The following is a 24353-nucleotide window of genomic DNA, read 5'->3' as shown; positions in this document are numbered from 1 at the left end:
CTTTCGTACGAAGAACTGCTTCTTATCTTTTCGCAGAAACGATTGTCGAGTTGTCGGCATATCTAGCTATTTCCAATGCGAAATATATTTCTAGTGTGAAACTGCGTATAATCGAGCGGCCGTATTTTGGTTTTATACAATATTCCGACCATATATAAACCGTGTGGACATAATATTCACGAATGCAAATTTGGTTTAGGTAAACTGGCCTTATGGCATATTAGCCTTACGGCGGTATGCTAGGGTCAACCTGATCCTAATGAACAAATTTTTGGCTATAGCGAGCAAATGTAATTGTCAAATGTATATTCAAAGGCTTCACAATTATTACGTCATTTAGCATATATTATATATTATTAAATAAACATTATATTATAATATACCAATATTAATTGCATAATTGATTAACAAATATACATGGTATTTCGGTAAATATATGTCTACAGTGAATTGATATTTACGTCATTACCATTGACAGAGTAAATTGATAAATTCTATGTAATGGTAAAAAGATTAATTAATATTTGTAAATTTAATGCGTTCGTCCAGAAGATATATATTCACTACTATATAAGATACATAATGTAATTTGCTTAACGCAAGTAATATCTTTAATTCCCAGTGAAAATTGAATATTTTACGCGATAGACACAAAATGGCGAAAGAATCGTTAGCTAGACGAGACGACCCCGAATCAATACGCGTTACCTTGGCCGTAATCGTATTATTTACATGACGACGTTCCTATGCTCGAGCCGATACCCGCGAGGCAAATGTTAGCGCAACAATTAAACCGTCGGAAAAGGAAAGGACGGGAGTCGAGGTGACGCGACGCGACATTGCATGGCGGCCCTTTTCCCCTTCGTGAATGCGACTGTGGCTGCTCCATAGACGCGAGGCGTCATTATGCGGAAGCCCGAATGAATCGCGACAAAAGGAGGGACGGGGACGAGGAAACGGGCAAATGTTTTCGAGTAGTCCCACTTGCGCGATCCCATTGTTATTTAACACGGACGCGACGCGCTGACGCCCGGTGAACGGCGAGCGAGAAGGGACGAGTAAGGGAAAGCATTGTTGAAGTTCCGCCAAATGCCATTCCCTCTCGGATCTGTGCACGCGTACCAACTTGATGTTCAATCTCTCTTAGCTCTTGGGGTCTTGATTATCGATATGCTCCGCGAATTACGTTCAGAGGGAGAAGGGGAGGCGCTCGGTATGTCACCGATAAGATTCTTTTCATTCCTCCGATACGCGAAGATCGATCGAATTTTTCTTGAAAGTGGCTGATACGAACTGATAAAAAAAGACGAAAGGAAAAGGGGACACTCTTGAGAATCAATGTTCTTCTATTATTGATCAAAGAAAAACGTGATCTGTTTGCCGTTTTTCAAATTGCTTTCTATTGTTCAGAGGGAGAAGGGGAGGCGCTCGGTATGTCACCGATAAGATTCTTTTCATTCCTCCGATACGCGAAGATCGATCGAATTTTTCTTGAAAGTGGCTGATACGAACTGATAAAAAAAGACGAAAGGAAAAGGGGGGACACTCTTGAGAATCAATGTTCTTTTATTATTGATCAAAGAAAAACGTGATCTGTTTGCCGTTTTTCAAATTGCTTTCTATTGTTTAATTAATTTTACTGATTAGCTTACAAAAGTTTCTGATTTTAAATTAACTCAGCTGGACGAAATATTCTATCACTTGAAGAAAATCTTAATCAAATACTTTAATTAAGGAAAACTGTTGTTTTCATACTTCAAAAAATATGATGCAAATTTTATATTTAATACAGGTACCGTGCGGAGTGGAGTTTTTAAATCTGCAGACGAAAGATCATTAGATACATTGCAGCGCGAGCTTGATGAGTGCCCGCGAGCTAAATGAAAATTTGTTTATGTGCACAGCGTTGACAATAAACCTGCATTTTGCTAGATGGAAGTAACCGTCACACACATTTGAAATAGAAACACGACCGCGTACGCGGCTAACATATAGTAACGAATGAATATCGCGGTATTTAAAGATTTACGCGTTCACTCAAATTATCCGTCTCCGCTCTCGCCGTATTCATTGCTCATATAAAGGAGACTTTTTTCTATTTCTCATGACGGTCATTTCGCGCGTCGCACGACCATTTGTATGTAAAAAACACCGCGAGAGTCTGACGCGTATAAATCGAGACGCATGATCACTCCCGTCGAGTTTTCTCGGGAATCTCGTTCCCTATTCACTGCGATCTGCGAAACTCGGTCCATCGCAGGATCCTCGGTCTCAATAGCAGTCCCTCTCTCATATCTCTCTTTCCCATCCCGTTGCTCCGGCGATTATATATGCAGCTGAATAACTCGTGGTCATTAGGCAAGCGATCCTTTTTACAAAGAATGCCCCGGTGTGTGACATTGTGACAAAACTCGCCACCTCCTTGTAGCCGGCTTCCCCTGCCTCTCTCTGAGTAACATCGCCATCGTCTATCCGCCACGCTTGCAACGATAATGAGCGCCATTTCGGTAATGAGGTCGCACGCCATTGAAAATCGCGAAGCAGCCGTCGCAGAAACACTAAGCGAGAATCGTGAACCCGCTGGAGAAGGAAGTCCGTAAAAGTTAATGAACGGAGAAATAACCGTTTCGAGAGAGAAACCCTGGATCTATTCCCGCCCAAGCGCATCCCTTATCCCCCCCCCCCCACCCTCTCGGAAGAAATGACCGTAGAAGCTGCCTGGTCGACTTTTCAACGGTGTAGATTCGCTCTAGCCGACTGGAACGATAGCGCGGCAACCGGGTAGAATCCTCGCCTTTTTCCGGACTTTAAAAACGGATGTTGAACGCGCGACCGTGTATAAACCTGATTTTCGATTTGGTCTTGCCCTATTTCCAGATTCCACCCATCCCGACCGCTTACTTCATCAATTTCACGTTTCTCACCCTTTCCTGCCCCGCGATTATCCTCGGGTGAGGGAACCGAGCGCGTGTCGGAGAATGGAACATCCATCACGGGCATGAAAGACCATTGTCGAAATCAAAATGATTGTCATCGATAAATGAGACGATCAATTAGTATTATAACTGGAGCAGATGAAAGCATGCTAAGATCCGTAGCTTTTCAACCCGATAAAAAAATGCACTTATATAAATATGAATTCGAAATATGACAAGCAATTATGAATCTTTCGTGATTTTTGTAAGAAATATCCATTCGCAGCAGATTTCTTTCTCACGATTATACAATAAATTGTTAGGTATAAATATTATCTCCATATTTTTTATTCTCGAAATTTATTTTCAAATATTTTGATCGTAATAACGAATAATCATAAACATTCATGAATCTTTATTGACGGACACAGAAAATTTTATCGAAATTTTTATCTGATTTGCATTTTACCTCCGCCATCTCTTTCTTCCCCGAATAAACGACTGCTGGTTCTGCGAGCGAGTTTTAACTATCAGAATTACAGTCAGAGAGTTACGAACCGTCTGTGAAACGATGTCGACGGTCGAGAAAATTCTCGGGGATCGACAGCCGTTGGAATCGCTGATCGCGGCGGCGTAAAACTGATTTTCGATTTCGCCTAGGCATTCGACCTGCTTTCTTATGATCGTTTCGCTTCCGGTAGCTGCGCTGTAAAATCAGAGCTGAGCTGAGAATAAAACCGAGAAGAGATTTCTCGAATTCTATCTTACACTACGGAATTTTGAGAGGAAATAACCATGCCGGAAAAACAATACCCTAGACGAATCCCTTTTATTTTTCCATCCTCCTCCCTCCTTGGAACCGATTGTTCGCTAGCTCGATCGACTTTTCGCCGAGTCGCAGATACGATCTGACCGACTGGGACGATATCGTCGAATCGGAAATTCTTAAGTTCGACGCCAACGAAATACTGGACAAAACTGCGGCAAAACTCATTCTCGACCACGACTGACCTACTTTACTGTTTCCCTGATATTTTTGCTATCGTTCTGCGTTTCGTTTTCGTTTCGATCGAAGGAAAACGACGCTCGCGAGCGTTCACGAGCGGAGAAAACTTCGGAATCGGAAATTACCTCGACGCGAACAACACACGAAAACGTAATAATCGATACGGAATAGAAGCCGTATATACCCTTGCCAGAATTTACCTTCGTAAACTCGCAGCATGCATGATGCATAAACCGATAACGATTTCAAATCAAAACTAATTGGAGCAGCTCGGGCTCGGTTCCCCCGCCAACGAATAACGAATTTAAGATAGTTACAGGATCCGTTTAAATTAACATACCGTTAACATACGAGTCGATTAGATTTGCAGCGCGCAAATCTCATGGATGTGTATACCGCACGCTCTAACGTACTTATCCTATTCGTTTACATGCATAAATAATGTTTCCGCGGGGTTATCTCGTAGATCGCTGATCTCGATGGATACGACCGAACCTTTCAAGACGTGAATTAATTGCGACTAGTGACTCGACATTTCTACATCCTGCGAGGATGCAAATTTATTACCTCGTTGTAAGGTGAATATTTCCTGATTGTTTTGCACTCTAACTTATATATATATATTAAAGAAAAAATGTATAATATTAAAAATCTCATAAATAATTTTAATAATTTTTCTAAATATCGTTTTTCTTTTATATGTCGAATTATTATCACTCTTATTTATTTAATATTTAGTAAATTTAAATAACTTCGTGCAAATACACAAATAAATAAATAAGTATATATATACAAAAATATGTATGTGTATAAATGTAGGCATAAAATTCAAAGCCCGTAAATTATTGAAATCTGTGAGGAATTCGTATAACTCAATTTACGGCATTTTAAACGATCCTCTAATTTCATCGGCATCGCGCATAGAGACGAGAGGTCAGCGCGTGGCGGATATGTCATCTCGTCTTTGCCGTTAGAGCTTGCCTATCGGCGCAGCACAAAAATAAAAAAAAAAAAAGGGTGTGGAAGAAACGGAAGAGAGGTGACGACCGGGCAGGGGAAAAAAAGGGAGGACACGAAACGACAAAGAGACAGATGTGATAAATGGTAATTGCGCAAAAGTACCGCGGCGGATACACGAATAACACCCGTTCCTCATTAGAGGCTTGTTAGGGCACTACGGACGCGTAGTGATGGAATGCGAAGAGAGAAACGGAGGCGGGCACAGAAGTCGGAGTGTTCGCGGAGGCGCCTCTCGCTTCCTTCTGGCCGACACGCTTTATCTACACACTTCTCTCTACCGAACGTGTGTTTCTTCTTTTAGACCAGCTGCTTCGGTAGAATACCAGCGGGCAAACGTCAAGCTCACGAGGCTTAATAGCTTTGATTCGCGTCATCGTCGTATCACCGCGATTTCTCATTCGCGATGCAAAAAATATTCCGATGACAGATTCGATAGAAATATTAATCTCTCGCGATTGGCAGCCACTTGCGATACAATGACAGTGCGTCAAAAAACTTAAGAGTTCTTAACATTGCAATTCAAACAAGTACCAAAAAAATTCTGGCCACTCTTATAAGCGACAATGAATGGCTATTAATTATATATATAAAGACGGCTTGTACTAAATATTTTAATTTTGCCAATATTAATTATAAATGTATTTATAGACAACCTTTGTTTAAAATAATTTCAATTTTCGATACTTGAATTTCTCATTACGTTCATACCAAAATTAAAAATAATTGTATAAATCCGTATGTACGACATAATTAGATCACTTCCCGTAATTTCAAGCAAGATAAATGTGGATAATTATAACCTGATAATTAAAATTATTTCATTGTATCTTTCGTTCCCTTTTGATCTGTTAGTAATAAATGTTAAATTTTGATAATAAACCGACAAACGCACCGGCTTTTCTAAAGATAAACTTAATTCCATGAACTGTTTGAGAGATCCTTTAGACATCGAGCTGCGCTCCAACCACTCGACGGTACTTTGTTCGTGTGTTTGCTTGTACACGGTGACGTTTAAACAAGTGTTTTAGCCAAGGGTACGTCGAGGACGCGCGAGAGGATTCTGGATGCGCGGAAATATTAAGACGCGACGGCGACATGAAAAGCAGAGTTTAAGAACCGCGAGAGTCTCCGCCTTCGGTTTAAGTTTAACCCCCTATCCCCTTCCCTCCCCCAGCCCCATGCTGCTTCTTCTCCCTTTGAAACGTCGGTTCTCGTTTCGACTTTGCCAGCGCCGCGGTCTTTCACTTTGTTACTTTTGCGCGAATGAGACATCGCGCGCGTTAACCCCTTTTCTCGCATTACGCGTCTGATAAAATTTCTCCCACGTTTCAGCGTCACTCTCACTTTTCAAGCCCCGTCGTCTGCGTACAAGTGCAAAGACATCACAAAACAGGGATATAAAAGTCGTGACAGATTTCTATATAATTTCAGTTATCTCACAAAAGACACGCTATTTTATCTTGGTCTTGAAAAGATACTCTAATAACACTCTAACTGCCTCTAAGAACGCACAAAAACTGCAAAAGGCACAATCTTAGCAAGCCCTTATAATACTCCTTTTTTTCTGCTTTGTGCACTTTATCTTCCTTCCTCTCTACCTTGTTCTTCTTTTATTTCCCGTGCTACTCTTTTACTAGGAGAAGTCAGAGACCGCTTTGATTTTATTGCTTCTCGCTTGTCCGACATCACTCAACTGGCTCCTCTAAAAGGCGTTTGAAGATAACAGGCTGTTCCGGTGAAATACTACGAAAGCTATAAGGACGTCTATAAAATAAACGCCAATACTTGCACGCACGCGCTTGTTGGCCTTTTGATTAATAGTTTAAATTTTTTAACGAGCTCTGTTAAAGGATTATTCATTGTGAGCATTGGATTTTAATGAGCCATGACGATTAAATCTCAACGATTGAATAACAAACCTTGCCAAAAGTAAAAGCAATCTAGAAATTATTACGATACGGTAGATAGAAGTGGCACAGCACATAGGATAGATGAAATAGGATTCGAGGGTTGCAGTTTATGCATGTAAATCGCCCCCCGGTCTCAGTCGCTGCTTGTTGTTCTTTGCTGCGCTCGGACGCATCGCCGTTTTACGTGCGTTCACTGTATTTTATTGCAGAAAGTAGCGATACGTGTACATAGAGATGGATTCGTATACAGGGTGTCTCGGAATTATCGCTTTGCTGCTTTCGATAATAGATATTAGAAAATCAAATAAAAGAATGATGGTTCTGAGCATTTTATCAAGGGATCGATAGGTATTATATGATGAGCAAATAAAGATTAGCTTTTAACGTCAACGCGAATAAGCAACGAAATTTTATTCTTCATAAAATCTCGCGTAAGTGAATTTTAATTCAATATCATTATTCCATGATATAAAAACTCACTTTACATTTTTTCATTTTATTTTTTTAACATTTTAATATTTAATAATACAATAACAGCAGTAATAAATTAATGCTCATATATTTTAAAGCTTTCTTTATTTAATAATTTTGCGTTTCGGTCTCTTTTAAATACTTTGTCGTCGAAAAATTTCACATTTTTATTAAGCACGATTCGATGCGCTAAACATTTCAAAAAAACTAGATAAAAATGTAGCGACAGTTCTGGAACACTCTGTATGTGCATAGACGCATAAGCGGCGCATCCATATATGTGCATCGATTCGGTTTTCCACCCGCCTTTGTGTCCCCCGCGGCGCATCGATTCGCGGTGTATGCACTTTTCGGCTCACCCCGTTCATCGAAAATCCATTTATTTGCATTACGTTCGTTTTTGTAAATAATAACGAAATAGATAGGTGTGCGTGCACGTATGCGAATATTCTTCCTATCTCTCTGTACACAAAATGTCTCAAAACCACTAGCAAATATTTTTGACATTTTTTTTTTTTGCGACAAATAGTTTGAAACGAAGAACAGGGTCTTCTAGTTTCGTGTCATCGTGCGTGGAGATGGCTTGACTCTCGCAGATTTTATCAATTCTCTCAACCACATCTTTGGGGGGTTCATAAGCTTTCTGCGACCTCAAAAATCTAAAAGAATGATATCTAATTTATCTAATTGATATTTCCACTTTTTTAAAATTATTTTATCAATCATATTTAATAATTGTATATTGGTTTTCCCAATTTTTTTTAAATTATTTTATCGACCATATTTAAATAATCGTATATCGTGACGCGCGAAAAGTTCTCAATTATTATAACTTGAATTCAAATTGACATTAATCGTTCAAGACAAGATATTAGCTTTACAGTTATAAGATAAATCTTTTTTTTTCTCAGATCTTTCAACCAATACTGACAGTTTACTGCTCGTTGAAATAAAAATCTTGAAATATGAAGAAAAAAAGAGGATACCTAGAAAAATTTTTTTTCATTTTTTTTTTTTTTTTTTTTTAGAATAATTGGAGATGGATTCTTTGTAATAACGAAAACAAAAACTTTATTTATTTTTGTGGAATAATAGTTTCCATTTTGTTTCGTACATCGATGAATTGTTTATCTCGATAACGATCATATTTTTCACGTAAGAGTAGACAAGAACAATCTCGCATGCATAATTCTCATTTAGACAATCGTTTTCCACCTGCTCGTCATTATCTCGCACGTTCATCTCGCAATGATAAATCACATGAACGACCAATAAGTACTGCTGTATATATCTGCAGATACAAAGGAGAGACGTGTGAAACGAGAGAATCGCTCTACAAAGTATCCAGCCGGTTAATATATCGACGATCCATAGAAAAGTGATTAATTAAACGCAATTGTGTACGTAACTCGTACGTTGAGAAATGTACAGGCTGATTGACGGTAACAGAATTATCGGCTTTTAGGCGTCTCTTAACGCGTGACATTGAAAAATGTTGGCTATTAACTCTAGCAACATATTTTTTGCATCGTATATTACAATAGCGATAGGAAAAAGTAGCGATCGCACGCGAAATCCATTAACGTAACTTACATTATATTACAAAAGAGAGAGAAAATGTTGAATTTTATATTTTTATATTCTCAAACCGAAATACTCGCATAGCTGTAAATGCGTTTTCGCGATAATAACTATTTTTTCATAATTTGAGATTATCCCCAGAATAAACATAATAATATAAATCAATTATATACATACATTGAAGTACTCTCCCTTGATATTATTAGGATTAGGGACGTGAAAGCCCAGAATATGAAAGCGATATTGTAGGCGCATACGTGTTGTAGCTCCAACGCGCGTTATGGAATGGAAGCGAATTATATTAATTTGAATAAACGTCAATTTGTTTACTAATCGTGCATGAAAGCGAGCACGCAGTTGGCATCTGTTAACATAGTATGTACATATAACGCAACTACGCGATATTGCGTTTCACGATTGAACTTTGTAACAGGATGTAATAATTGGAGCATTTCCGCGTTTGTGTATTAATGTTCGTGTATTAAACACTGGCGTTCTAAATATTTGGGGGAAATTATCGGGGCAGCTTAATTAAACGCGCGACGAACGATGGTAAAGATCGTACCAGGAATGCGGGCTAGAGCGCGTAATTCAGCGGGCGTATAGGTAATTACATTTGGAAATGTCCCAACTGCGATTGTACCTCGCTTTTGTGTCCGCCTTTTCACTATGTCAGCCGAATGACTCAGCGCGCGTTTCTTGGACAACGTGTGTATAGGGAAGACTAACGACTCGTTTAAGCGCGAGATTAGAGAGATGGCCAAGATGAACAAATGTCATATTGCTCGGCGCAGTCGTATTGTTATGCAAATGCATTTTCTTTATACCGATGATCGATCGTTCAAATATCATCGGTGACAGACGCAATTGGTAGCAGAAGAAACGCATCGTACATTTGGCCCGATTTAATTACGAGGTCGATTAAGCGACTGACAAATCTGTGACAGGCGCGCCGTCCAGGGTGGAATTTACGTGTATAATGTTCCTCTTTTACGCGACGATACCTAAATAAGCGTCGCGTAAGAAGAACGTGTAATATCTTCGCGTCGACGCGAGGTGTCTAGACGGAGACAAACGCGCTATTCGGTCCGAGAAAATATTGACCCTTTCCGCGTGCGTACTTTTTACAAGTCCGGTTATATGATGCGGCAAGATGCTTCTCTCCAACGCGACCAATCCTTTCCTCTTACCTACAATAATGGACTTTAATGGCAGCCCTAGCACGTCTAAACAGTCCTCTCGAGTGTTTGCGCGCGCCTTTCCTTTTCAACCCGGTAATCCGAGGGTCAAATAAAATCGTTTACGAGCACAATGAGGCACGGACCTGCCTCCTTCATTCCGTCAAGAAAGTACTCGGCTTAAGTGCTGATTATGATCCGACTCGAACTATAAAGGTGCTGGATCATCCCACGCCATTGTTCTCCGCTACGCGATCGGACACGATCCTGAGTGGCGTGTGACGGGTCTATGCCTGATGGATCTCGACTTTTCAAAGAATTTGGTCTACGCAACGCGAATACGCTAAATTGTTATTAAAAGTTTTACAACAAGTTCCTTATCGTGCATTTGATTATGTCCGAGGAAATATTGTATTTGTCAAACGCGCGAAAACTCGTCATAAAATTATAACAATTGTATTACTATTAAAAATATCATCATGTCGAAAAAAAATTGAAATCTAGATATGAGAATTCTCTTTTATATAAGTTATATTGTGTCTACTATATCAAAAAATATAAACCCAAAAAAAGAATATCGCATAGAATTTCGTAGTCAACTTTTGATATACATATCTGTAACCGTGGAACACAATGCACAAAAAGAACGCGCTACACAGACAGTCGAGAGATTTATTGGACTTTACTATGGTATTTTTATAAACAAAAATCTCTCGAGGGTCGCATCAGTAAAGGTAAAAAGAAACGTTCTAGAACGACGGAATAGCACGGTGAACACCATGACGAGTCTTCTCTCCGACGAACATCTTCAAGCTCTTTCCTGGGAGTACTCGAGGGACATTGAGTGGTTTCACGTTAGAACAACTATGTCACACAAATCAAAGCCATGAATATCCACTCTTAACCATAGCGAACAGACGCTTGACCATTATACTTTTCACCGCATCTTTTCGAGAAATATATCTGTTTAAATTACCGGGATATCTTCTTAAGAACATCACTTTATATCATTTTTGTCAGACATTTACAAAGAGTAAAAAGCAAAAAAATAATGACCATATATAAAATATTTTCTAAAAATGATGAGAGAGAGAGAGAGAGAGAGAGAAAGAAAGAGAGAAGAATTAAGATATATAATATATCATAGAGAAGTCCCGTTCACACAAACATTAACAGTAGTTACTATCTTGTAGCGCAAACACATTCTCGTAATATTACACATGTAATACATTAGGCATTGTAATATCTAACAGTTGGGATATCATCTCGGACACAGCCAAAATGCCTCACCGCGTCTCCTTAGTCTGGTTGCGCGATCAGTAAAATCCTCCTTTCGTCAGCATTGTTACGGAAAATCAGCGTGCATTTTTCACGAGTCAACGGACAATAGGAAGGGAATGCCGTGGCATCCGACGCTACCTCCCATTGTGATTTTTCCATCCGTCCGTTTCTTTCGCGAGACTTCGTCCATTTGTTCGCGGGATCGAAGTTTGCGGCTGTTTCACACAGCTATCGCGCCCGAAATGCTACAGGTACCGCTGTTCTGATAAATGGAAAGTCGACCGGCCACTACATACAGCGTCATAAATCGAAACGTCGTGTGATAGACGATCGTCGAATAAAGCCCTCTATAATTCCGGGTTATCTTATCCGCGACGTCTGTCGATGAGGAGCGATGAACACGTAGAAAAGATTTCTTGCGCTTTAGTCCCTCACTGAGTAACTGAATTCAGCAAAGCGGAAGAAATGGAATGGAATTAAATATCCTGCACGACAAATTTTATATCTTTCTAAACGCGCATCTTGTTTGTTGTAAATTAAATAAAAAATATATTTTTTATATTGTCTTCAAAAAAATAATAATGCATAAATTTTTGCCATCCAATGTCATAAGCAAGATTAACGATATATTTTTCTGTAGAAATTGAATGATTACTACAGACAAATTTGTATAAAAGAGAGTTTATCTCTCGATATAAATAACTAAATAAAATTCAATTATATAATGCACAATATACCCGTGAGAGAAATATAAAACGCACCAATTGTGCGCATAAATTCTATTGTTTCTGATCTGCCGATAGAGGTAAGAATACGCGAAATCCTAACCAGAATGGATCTGAATCATCGAGACGTGTCTTTGAACACGATACGAGGATCATGGCTGAGATCAATTCGTAAATTTTATTCTTGGCATAGTACGCTATCTTTCCAGATTTCATATTTGATACAAAAAGAACAAAAATCATGTCGCGAATGTCCAGAGATCTTGTAAGTAAATCGATTATGTAGGATGTTAAAAAAAAAACATTCAATATTTATATGGTAGATAAGACACACCATACTGAGTAAAAAAAGCCTTAGTAAACATAGGTCGAAAGCTCAACCGTTTCTGAGATATAAACATTAGTTTTACTTAAGGTTTTTTTACTCAGTATGATGTGTCCTATTTACCACATAAATATTAAATGGTTCTTTTGAACATCCTGTGTAGTTTTATAAATTCATGTAAAATAGTAAGTATCATTTCGAAATTACGAAAAAGAGTAGAAGCAAACAGATTTCCACGAAATACGAAATAAATTAATATATCAAACCCACCTACTATTATTATTCATCCTCATTAATATTATAGATAAAAAAAAAGATTCGATGTTTTCAGTCCGTCTCGCAAAGAGTCGCCTAACAGGATCGTCTCGTTATAATCTTTCGATTCATCTCACTCGATGACAACGATGATCCCACGAGATACAAACAGTCTCCCGGAATCCGTAAACAGGCGGCATTTTTTTTCCCCTCTCGACGAAACCGAAGGGAGATGCACACCGGTCCCGTGATCTCACGAGCATGTCTGTCTCGCCCACGCCTTACAAACGGTCGCGTTCGAAAACAAATCTTCCCTTTCCCAAACGCTTTACAGATAATTAACTGACATTAACGTTCCATTCGGGCGTGGTTACGTTCGCGGTTAGCTCGTATTTCTCGACGAGAGTCGGTGCATATGTGTTTTTACGACCGATAAGGATCGCTTTTCCAGCGAGATATTCCGCTGCTCCACGTGTGTGTACCTCGTTCTCCGCTATCCCAGTCTCGTCCTGGGCAACGACTCAGACCGTCAGAGCGGATTACTGAATTCATTGGCTTCGTTTTGTACGGAGGACTTCGCCTCCACGTCGCCGACATCGTTTCTCCTTGGCTTCCGCGCAATTAAGGTCAACTCGACGATTTGTCGAGAGCGATTTCTTTCAGAGCTCGCGCACAGGAAAAAGGGCAAATGTATCTCGTAAAACCAACATGTGTTATTTGATAATATAATAACATTACGTGCTAACTTTTCTCTCTTACATGTTATGCAAGTGATATTGTTTTTGTGCACGTAGATAGTAATTAAATAACATACTATTCATAGCGTCTTAACGCGTATTAAATTATGCCAGGAACATTCTATAATATTACTCTTTGATGAAAATCAGCTGACAACCAGCTTATAAATAATATCAAATTAATTACATATGGAAATTGCCAAACATTCAGAGAGAGAGAGAGAGAGAGAGAGAGAAAGAAAGAGAGAAGAATTAAGATATATAATATATCATAGAGAAGTCCCGTTCACACAAACATTAACAGTAGTTACTATCTTGTAGCGCAAACACATTCTCGTAATATTACACATGTAATACATTAGGCATTGTAATATCTAACAGTTGGGATATCATCTCGGACACAGCCAAAATGCCTCACCGCGTCTCCTTAGTCTGGTTGCGCGATCAGTAAAATCCTCCTTTCGTCAGCATTGTTACGGAAAATCAGCGTGCATTTTTCACGAGTCAACGGACAATAGGAAGGGAATGCCGTGGCATCCGACGCTACCTCCCATTGTGATTTTTCCATCCGTCCGTTTCTTTCGCGAGACTTCGTCCATTTGTTCGCGGGATCGAAGTTTGCGGCTGTTTCACACAGCTATCGCGCCCGAAATGCTACAGGTACCGCTGTTCTGATAAATGGAAAGTCGACCGGCCACTACATACAGCGTCATAAATCGAAACGTCGTGTGATAGACGATCGTCGAATAAAGCCCTCTATAATTCCGGGTTATCTTATCCGCGACGTCTGTCGATGAGGAGCGATGAACACGTAGAAAAGATTTCTTGCGCTTTAGTCCCTCACTGAGTAACTGAATTCAGCAAAGCGGAAGAAATGGAATGTGAGAGAAATATAAAACGCACCAATTGTGCGCATAAATTCTATTGTTTCTGATCTGCCGATAGAGGTAAGAATACGCGAAATCCTAACCAGAATGGATCTGAATCATCGAGACGTGTCTTTGAACACGATACGAGGATCATGGCTGAGATCAATTCGTAAATTTTATTCTTGGCATAGTACGCTATCTTTCCAGATTTCATATTTGATACAAAAAGAACAAAAATCATGTCGCGAATGTCCAGAGATCTTGTAAGTGAATCGATTATGTAGGATGTTAAAAAAAAAACATTCAATCTTTATATGGTAGATAAGACACACTATACTGAGTAAAAAAAGCCTTAGTAAACATAGGTCGAAAGCTCAACCGTTTCTGAGATATAAACATTAGTTTTACTTAAGGTTTTTTTACTCAGTATGATGTGTCCTATTTACCACATAAATATTAAATGGTTCTTTTGAACATCCTGTGTAGTTTTATAAATTCATGTAAAATAGTAAGTATCATTTCGAAATTACGAAAAAGAGTAGAAGCAAACAGATTTCCACGAAATACGAAATAAATTAATATATCAAACCCACCTACTATTATTATTCATCCTCATTAATATTATAGATAAAAAAAAAGATTCGATGTTTTCAGTCCGTCTCGCAAAGAGTCGCCTAACAGGATCGTCTCGTTATAATCTTTCGATTCATCTCACTCGATGACAACGATGATCCCACGAGATACAAACAGTCTCCCGGAATCCGTAAACAGGCGGCATTTTTTTTCCCCCTCTCGACGAAACCGAAGGGAGATGCACACCGGTCCCGTGATCTCACGAGCATGTCTGTCTCGCCCACGCCTTACAAACGGTCGCGTTCGAAAACAAATCTTCCCTTTCCCAAACGCTTTACAGATAATTAACTGACATTAACGTTCCATTCGGGCGTGGTTACGTTCGCGGTTAGCTCGTATTTCTCGACGAGAGTCGGTGCATATGTGTTTTTACGACCGATAAGGATCGCTTTTCCAGCGAGATATTCCGCTGCTCCACGTGTGTGTACCTCGTTCTCCGCTATCCCAGTCTCGTCCTGGACAACGACTCAGACCGTCAGAGCGGATTACTGAATTCATTGGCTTCGTTTTGTACGGAGGACTTCGCCTCCACGTCGCCGACATCGTTTCTCCTTGGCTTCCGCGCAATTAAGGTCAACTCGACGATTTGTCGAGAGCGATTTCTTTCAGAGCTCGCGCACAGGAAAAAGGGCAAATGTATCTCGTAAAACCAACATGTGTTATTTGATAATATAATAACATTACGTGCTAACTTTTCTCTCTTACATGTTATGCAAGTGATATTGTTTTTGTGCACGTAGATAGTAATTAAATAACATACTATTCATAGCGTCTTAACGCGTATTAAATTATGCCAGGAACATTCTATAATATTACTCTTTGATGAAAATCAGCTGACAACCAGCTTATAAATAATATCAAATTAATTACATATGGAAATTGCCAAACATTCAGAAACTCTTAATTATCAAATTGCGTATATCGGAAATATATCGGAAACTCATTTACTAATGCGAGACATCTCTATTACGGCGTCTCGTATCGACTTAGAAATAAATGAAATGAGATCAAGTCATATAAGCGAAATTAAATCGATAGGTAGATAGATACAGAAGCTCGCGAATGGCGCGGCCACCCTCGCGATGCGTGTGGTGCGTTTGCCCGATTGGAAATCTGTAAGCGATACCGCCAATAAAATATACACGTACACTCGCAGCTTTGTGTGTAGAGGTGCCGCGTTACATTCCACGTGGCGTTCCCTGCACGGACGTCTCGCGCGTATTAATCTGCATAAACTCATTCCTATGCAAACGAAGAGATTCGACGTTGAACTAGGATATCACGGGCAAGCCTCCGCGGCTTACATCGCGGCTTAAACGAGCTTCTATACATGCGCACACGTGCAGGCGCATGACGTTTCGCGCGCAAGCTGTTGGTGTGGGTATAGATAAATATGGGATAGATATATAGAGAGATGTGTATAACGCACACTCGTGTGTATATCGTAAACGATACCGATCGTAAACGGAATCTCCTTCGCTGCGCGTCGACGGCATAATAATTGCGAAATCCTCTCGTTTCCCTCATGGTAGACGACACTGGCCGGCCAATCCAAAAGGACGGCGACGACGAGAAAAGTGGTACCTGCCTGCTGAAACGATCGCGCGATAATCTGTCCCCTCTGTAGTCTGCGAGATGAAAAGAAAACAATCGATGAATAATTTTGTGGCCGCCAGAGTGCTTACCGCGCGTCCTGGGGAATTGATTTCGACGGAGCGCATCGCGGGCGTTAAGTCCCTCATGAATACAATGAGGAGATAAAGCTTTTATGGCGGCCCGACGTATAAACAATACTGTTTTTCCGATAATTTTTAATTTAATACCTGGTGCTTAGGAAGATTAAATGTTTACGTGAGAAACGGAACATTTCGTTGTAGCAATGATATTTTGCTGATCAACGAATCTCTCTCTCTCTCTTTCTCTCTCGCTCTTATTGTACATCGTTACATTTAATTAAACATTGCGATACGACACTGGCCGGCCAATCCAAAAGGACGGCGACGACGAGAAAAGTGGTACCTGCCTGCTGAAACGATCGCGCGATAATCTGTCCCCTCTGTAGTCTGCGAGATGAAAAGAAAACAATCGATGAATAATTTTGTGGCCGCCAGAGTGCTTACCGCGCGTCCTGGGGAATTGATTTCGACGGAGCGCATCGCGGGCGTTAAGTCCCTCATGAATACAATGAGGAGATAAAGCTTTTATGGCGGCCCGACGTATAAACAATACTGTTTTTCCGATAATTTTTAATTTAATACCTGGTGCTTAGGAAGATTAAATGTTTACGTGAGAAACGGAACATTTCGTTGTAGCAATGATATTTTGCTAATCAACGAATCTCTCTCTCTCTCTCTCTCTCTCTCTCTCTCTTTCTCTCTCGCTCTTATTGTACATCGTTACATTTAATTAAACATTGCGATCATCATGCGGTCCTCCAGAGATTTGCTATATCGTACGCTTTATTTAAATTTTCTGTTATCAATTTTTCTTAAATATAAATTCGTCAAATAGATCAAATAATTTTTTTACCGTATTTTAATCTCAATAATATATTTTCATTGTCTATACATACAATATTAATATATTAGATAAACATTTCTATATATGCAAGACAACGAAAAAAAAAAATTATTCATTGAAAATAAACAAAAAATATTTCCCTGGCATGATTTAATTATCATCTTCGTAACAGAATGGTTTATCTCCATGCGTGAAAAATACACGAACGCGATTCGTTTACTTCATAAATATTCAATCACTCGATTATGGAAAATAAACCTACTGATATGATCGTCATTCATATGTTGGTACGAAAGTCAGCAAGCGCAATGCATCATGCCACTCGTTTCGAAGTCAAATAAGACCTACAATAAGCGTCCTACGATCGGCCGTAGAAGAGATTTTACATCGTCGCGTCGCGACTATAAGCTGCGGCATGTATCTTTAATGCGGAGCATGCGAGGCCTACGACCGAACGACTTCTTACTACCGTTCTCGCCATTACTTATTCACCGTCGGCGCAATTACTAGCGAATACTCCATCAAACTCGAGACACCTTCGTCACCGAGAGATGGAGAGAGCCGTGAGTTACGCTCGTCGTATACATATCTGACGTGTACCCAAGTTGCACAAAGTAGGAGAAACGCATTATCGGCTGATAGGCTCGTAAGCCAATAAGAAGTTATTATCGCGCGACTCTCGATCGCTTCTAGATGCCTTCCAAGCTCGATCTCCGATCCTGAAATATTCTCGAATTTATAATAATCATCCGCCTCTTCGAGCATGTTTACGTACAGCTAACACGCGTTCCATTCTCGTGTCATTCCTGGAAGGTGCATGACATGCGTCGCAGAAAGTCTAACTCCGTCTTCAATTCCTATAGAAAGGAAACGATTCCACGTGCGATGAATAATCGACATAAAACTGAATAAAGATTATACTTATTCTTAGATCTACGTGACATTGTAATATGATTCGTGCATTATTCTCTATAGAACTTTGATTTAATTAAAAAGTCAGGAAGGAAAAGAGCTAATGACTTTTTATATTAAATATATCCTTTTTTTTATGTTAAATAGAGCCTTTTTTGTTTTTACTTGATTTGATAAAACCTTTTCAAATATATCTAAGAGAGATTCGATACATGTAATAATAATATTTGAAAATTTCGAATTTCATACAAAAAAGAACAATTATATAATGTCAAGAATAGTTTTACAGCAAAATTTTTAAAATAAATATTTTTGCATTGTGTCACTCTTGAGCAAGGAATTAAAATTTTCAAATATACGCCACGCTAGTCGCGAAAATGTCCTCGACATTCAGGGTGGCATTCACTCCCGCGATAACTACGCGCATCATTTCTTCACCAAGGCGAGCTCATTTTCCGGGAGCAGTCAACAAAACGACCCGCTTTGTCGGAGCGTCTTCCCAGCTCGGCAATTGTCAGGCATGAAATAACGCGATTGCGCTCTTCATTTTTTGTTTCAGGTTGACGAGGCAGAAATGGCACGGCGGGAATCTCGGTGAGGAAAGGGCGAGGGTGAAGCCCTCGCAGGAAACGGGAGCTATGGTGAAAAGCTTGGATTTCCTCGCCAGAAGGGCGCCACCTGCCGTCCACCTTTTCATCGTTTTGCTCGCGCTCGCCCCCGCTTACCATGGCGTGGACCTCTGTAAGTAGCTCCTAAGCTCTAATCCGCATGCCGCTTATAGTACCCATCGCTTCGCGTCGTGAAACTTTGCGGCTATAGCTCTTTGGCCCGTGCCGCGCGCGCACACAAGTTGTTTCGTTTATAAGTTATTAACGACGCGGAGGTTGCGCGACCATCCTCCCTCCCTCCCCTTGCAGAACTTACGCCGCCGCAGTCGACGAACTTTCGATCCCGGATCGGCTTTGACCGTGGTCATTAGGGTATCTTGTGTATCTGAAGACGCTGCGTCTTATCATTTGAATCGCGTCCACCTATATTTAGCGATGTCTCGTGAGTTTTCGAGTAGGCGGAGTTTGAACATTTTCATCTCGATAAGAAATGATTATTGTACTTAAATCTGTATTTAATAATATATCCTTCATTACGGAAAAAATTTTGATGAATAATATAGAATTAATGCTTAATAATATCATTTGTGTTTATTTTCATTTAATATCAGTACCTTTTATTTTCAAAAAATTCGAATCGCGATATTTGATACATTTGATCAGTGTTATTGTAATTTTTAATTAATATCATAATCGGTTTGAATATATATATATATACTTTCATGAAAAAGGATAGCTTTATAAATCAAAAAGATTACCTCTCACATAAAGAAAATCTCCCTTCCGAGACGGTGTAGAGTACCCCATCTTATCGTATTAATAATAAGTAATCGCCTTGTTCCGCGAAGCCTTGTTCGCGAGAAACAACTTAATAGAAATAGATTTCCGGACACAGAAGAGAAATCGCATCGTAGCCGCGATAAAGGAACGCTTAATAATTGCGCCCTTCCAAACATCCTCAACGATTTCCTCCCTTTCCTCGTAATTTATCTGCGCTCCAATAGTTGGGAAATAATCGATGATGTTTTCTCGAGTCTTGCTGTCTTTTACCGGACATTCACCAAGAGTAGAATTATATGAAGTGTCTTGCCGTCAGACGTCTTAAGGATTAAATGGGGGTAGAAATCGATGTCTCGCGCCGAGAGGGAGAGGGAGAGGGAGTGGTATCGTCGGAAGAACACTGCAAACTTTCGCCGGTATTAATGGCCACCTACATGCCCGTGTTCTGTTCGTTGGCTTAGCGCGGATTCCTTCCGTTATGCTCCCCGGGCACAAAGCTGCATCCTCCTCCCTCACACCGCCTACAAGCGGACCGCGCTACACGCTACATCTGCACTCGATATCCGGGCATTAGGCATTATCGTTGTCGGCCGGGTGTAACGTTCTGTACGTACGTACATACGTCGTCGGACCCGCCCAAAGCTACTTGAAATTTTAACAGTTTCCGTGCCGCGTAATGGTATCATTACTTGGCGTGTAAACCGTAATCGATGCCGCGCTGCATCATGCACATGGGACTCAAGCTCCGGGCGTTTACGGCTCCCCCGACCGACCGGGTCTCGTCGTGCCCGAATTAGTTACGCTTCGATATGCGCTCCTTTGTCGAATTACGAGGCCTCGACGTGTGTACCGTACATACGTATCGTCTGTGAATTTACCAGCTTTGACACAATACGCGCGACGGAGCATCCGGTCCGTTAGAGTGAACGGACATGCTCTGTGTTTCCGAGACAAAGGGCCGATAACGCGTGGGCGGTTAATGGCGACTTGAAAAAAAACAATCTAGTACGCCGGAAGAATATCTAGACGGCCGAGTCTTTGCCGACGAAGCCGGTCTTGGAGATGGACCTCTTGCCGTCGAAGGTGATTGAGGTCTCCCGGCGCAGTCCGGAGTCGATGATCGGCGTTATCTTCTTCTCCTCCTTCAGCGGCTCCTTCTCGTCTCTGGAAAAGCATCGAATGCAATATTAATCGGACGACCGTGACTTCATCGGTTGTCGGAGGGTTAAAGGGGACTTAAAAAAAAAAAAAAAAAAAAAGAAAAGAAAAGAAAAAACGCGAAATGTATTTTCTATCGTCCCTAATGATACCGCCGTGACGCGGACGATATGAATGCGAACACATACGTCATACTTTGTTCGAACTTTATTGCACATGCGGACGGATCGCGGGAACGCCTCTCGAAAATGCGCGAGCCGGAGAGACCGGAATAATGTATGCAAAGTAGACGGTATCGTTTCTTCGATGGCCCTTAACCCTGTCATTGGGCGTTTGGTGCTGGTCGAAGTAGATACGCGGAAGGAGGGGGGCATTAACCGATCGCGCCCGCGCGGGGAGGTATTCTTTTCGGATATTAAATCTCTTCGGGAAGATAAAAAGCGCTTTATGACCTTCATTAATGAGCAGCCGCAAGAGCCTGTAAAATCAAACGCGCGCGGACGACGATCTCACCTAAAAACTGCCGTCAATTTATTACGACTGGCGTAAAAAAAAAAAGTCGCGCGTACGTTGTCCCGCTCTTATTCGCCGCAACGCTTTTCACTGCTCCACCACGTTATCGACGTTATTTTTCCCTCGTCGTCCGCGAGAACACGGAGCAATACGCACGATCGACGTTAATATACGCAACGACGTAATAAATATTTCGCGGAGCTATCTCGCGGGAAGATATCCCGTACAACCGGCAGTCGGTGGTATAGTCGACCCTCGCAAGGCAGCTGTGTTCATCTATGAAACAATTAGATCGGTCCAGGAGATATGGAAACATTGAGGCGACCCACTGTCTCCCCCCTCCCCCTCCCCCCTCCGTCTCCCCAAACCGTAACTTCCACCCGCACGACACGGACGACTGTACACGCGAACGTAAACCGGCTCTATCGCGCAGATCCATCTCGGTTAGCTGGTTATTTAGCCGTTTATGATCCGGCCGTGATGCACGCCGATGCTCGTGGATCTACAGGAGGCGCATATAAATTCAAAACTGGCTAACCTCGACGACGCCGCGTTTGTTTGTTGCAGCCCAGTGCATCGCGCCGCTCGGCATGGAGTCCGGGGCGATCCCGGACGCGGATATCAACGCCAGTTCCAGCTTCGACACCGGAAACGTCGGTCCCCACCTGGCACGGTAAGCGACAGTTTTTCATTCGGGGATAGCCTGCCTGGCCGCCATCGATCATTCGTATCTCTACCGGCGCCTTCTGTTGCGCTCGATGCACCCGCGATCTGGCTGCTATAACGCGTCCGATATCATAGGATCTGCGTAGAGATGCGTACAAAGAAAAAAAATCCTGTACGCGTCTTTTGCACGCGTAAATCAGACTCGAAATGCAATATGTATTCATAAAGACGATAAAGAATTTTACTTTTCTCCTGTCGTTTTTATTATTACAAAGTAATAAATTTGAGCATCGCTTTCTCCGCTCTTGGTTTTAACCTCCGTTTTAAAAGCAAAGCGGTGATTTTTTGTGTTGACAAGGTAAATATATCGTTTCGTGGAAGGGCTAATTGTAACGCCTCTACGCGCGCGCATGAATATCAAAAGCTCTCGCGAAACGCCCGGTTGTGCTCGTTAATACATAAAATCCGGAATATCAGGTTTATAAGTCTATGGCGAAAGACGTTATTACGCGCGAACAAAGAGAGCAACGCGGCCGCGAACGTAATTATTTCTGATCTAACGGGCGTAGCTTTAACGCTCGCTTATATGCGCGAAGACACCAACAACTAACGGAGATTAGTCGACGTCTCTTATCGTCGCGCCGTGAAACGAAAAAGTTACAACACCGACGACGGTGGCCGCGCGAGAGAAAGAGAAAGCTTATGAAATCTAATTATATAAATTAACGCCTATCCCTGCGGGAATATAAATTCTCGCAGCAACAACGTATAATTAAGTAATCCGCGTACCTTTCGGATAGCTATCGTTTCTCGTTTGGCACTTGCTCGCGCGAAATGAATATTTATAGAGCTGTTAAACCGATCGTCGATTTTCTCCCCCACCCCTGGTGAACGCCGGTTTGTTTTCTTCGATTTAAAAACAAATTTATTTTTAATCGCGCGGCTGACGAAAATTATTCGACGCGAATTTATGGTCGATCGGGGATTTGCCGGCCGTTGCGTTCTGTTTTGCGTTAATAATTTCTACGTCATTATTGGATACGCGTCGCGTGCTGTTTACGCTCGCAATTATTTATAACAACGACAACACTGTGTGATAGCTGCCGAAAACTTAAAAACCCTCGTTCTACATTTCCGAACAAATTAATATTTTAGTACGAGCTTTATTACAAATACACGTTTAACGTAACTTTTTGCTTTATACCGAGTTAATATACGATTAAGTACGACGGTAGAATTAATTTCATTCGAAATTAATTTCCACCTACATTTCGCCTCTACATTTTGTCTCGCTGTTTCGCCTCATTCGTACACCCCTTCCACAGCTCGCAAACATTCGCAAAATAGCTGTAGCGCAAAACAGGGATCGCCTTCAACAGACATGCCTCGCAGGAGACTCTCGTCCTCTAATGCAATTATCACAAAAGGACCTTTGACGTATCATATCTATTCTAAAAAGAGTATTACACCTGGCTACAGTGGTAAAAGGGTTGGTCGTGTAACGCCTCTGGTAGCCGCCGGTACAACGCATGAATACGAGATGCAACTGGCAGGGCGTACGTGCTCCAAACTAGCTTCTAAACCCCCGTTCTTCCTCTCTCCCTCGCTTTCTCGTTCGTCTCTCCCTCTCGCGTTTAGATATTAATGCGTGGGGCCCCGGTATTCGCCGGCGGTTTGCAGTGCACAGCGGCGGCTTTATACGAATATTCCATCCCACGGGACGCGTATCCCAGTCCGGCAGGCCGCGGTTGTAGAGAACCGAACCGGGTGCGCGCGCGAGGCACCACCAGGTCGTGGTATATACATGGAGCCGTTAGTCGACGGCCCCGCGGGCTCTCCGATATTAATACATTCCATTACCGCAGACAATGACCGGCTGAATGGGCCTCCGAGTCTTGATGAGCTCCGTTGCGCCCCCACACCCGGGATTCTCCTCCGGCCGTGCACGTCACCATCTAATTTAATACAGGCCGGCCTCGGGCGCGCGAGGTGCCGCGGACGTTTACAACTGCTCGTTCTTTCTCTCTTCTTTGCTTTTTTTTGTGTTGTAAAAAAAAAAAAAAAAAAAAAAAAGAAGAAAGGGAAGAGAGGGAATTGCCCCGCCATTTTCTTCGGAATTTTGCGAGATGATAGGCCGACGAACATTTTGCCCCCGATACGAATTACCACGGTTACGGCGCATTTTTCTTTCTCGCTCACCACCGGGCGTCGAGGGCGTGCGCTCGGGGAAAAAGATAGAGGAGGGGAAAAAAAAAAAATAGAAAATGTGAAGCCGAGTGTTTCACGAGCT

At 41.4% G+C, this 24353-nt stretch overlaps 1 protein-coding gene across 1 annotated transcript in view; it reads left to right on the top strand.

The window, feature by feature from the left end:
* LOC115233924 (epithelial discoidin domain-containing receptor 1-like) overlaps positions 1 to 24353 on the top strand; it is a 144187-nt gene that overhangs the window by 50672 nt on the left and 69162 nt on the right. The window contains 2 exon segments of the mRNA XM_029804571.1: positions 18898 to 19079; positions 21965 to 22070. Of these exon segments, the coding sequence (XP_029660431.1) occupies positions 18977 to 19079; positions 21965 to 22070 (209 nt within the window). The 5' untranslated portion in view covers positions 18898 to 18976.

This window comes from Formica exsecta, unplaced genomic scaffold (genome assembly GCF_003651465.1).
Source record: "Formica exsecta isolate Colony F162 unplaced genomic scaffold, ASM365146v1 scaffold191, whole genome shotgun sequence".
In the NCBI taxonomy this organism is placed as follows: Eukaryota; Metazoa; Arthropoda; class Insecta; order Hymenoptera; family Formicidae; genus Formica; species Formica exsecta.
The sequence above is the reverse complement of the archived record's forward strand: the minus strand, read 5'-3'. Positions and strand labels throughout refer to the sequence as shown.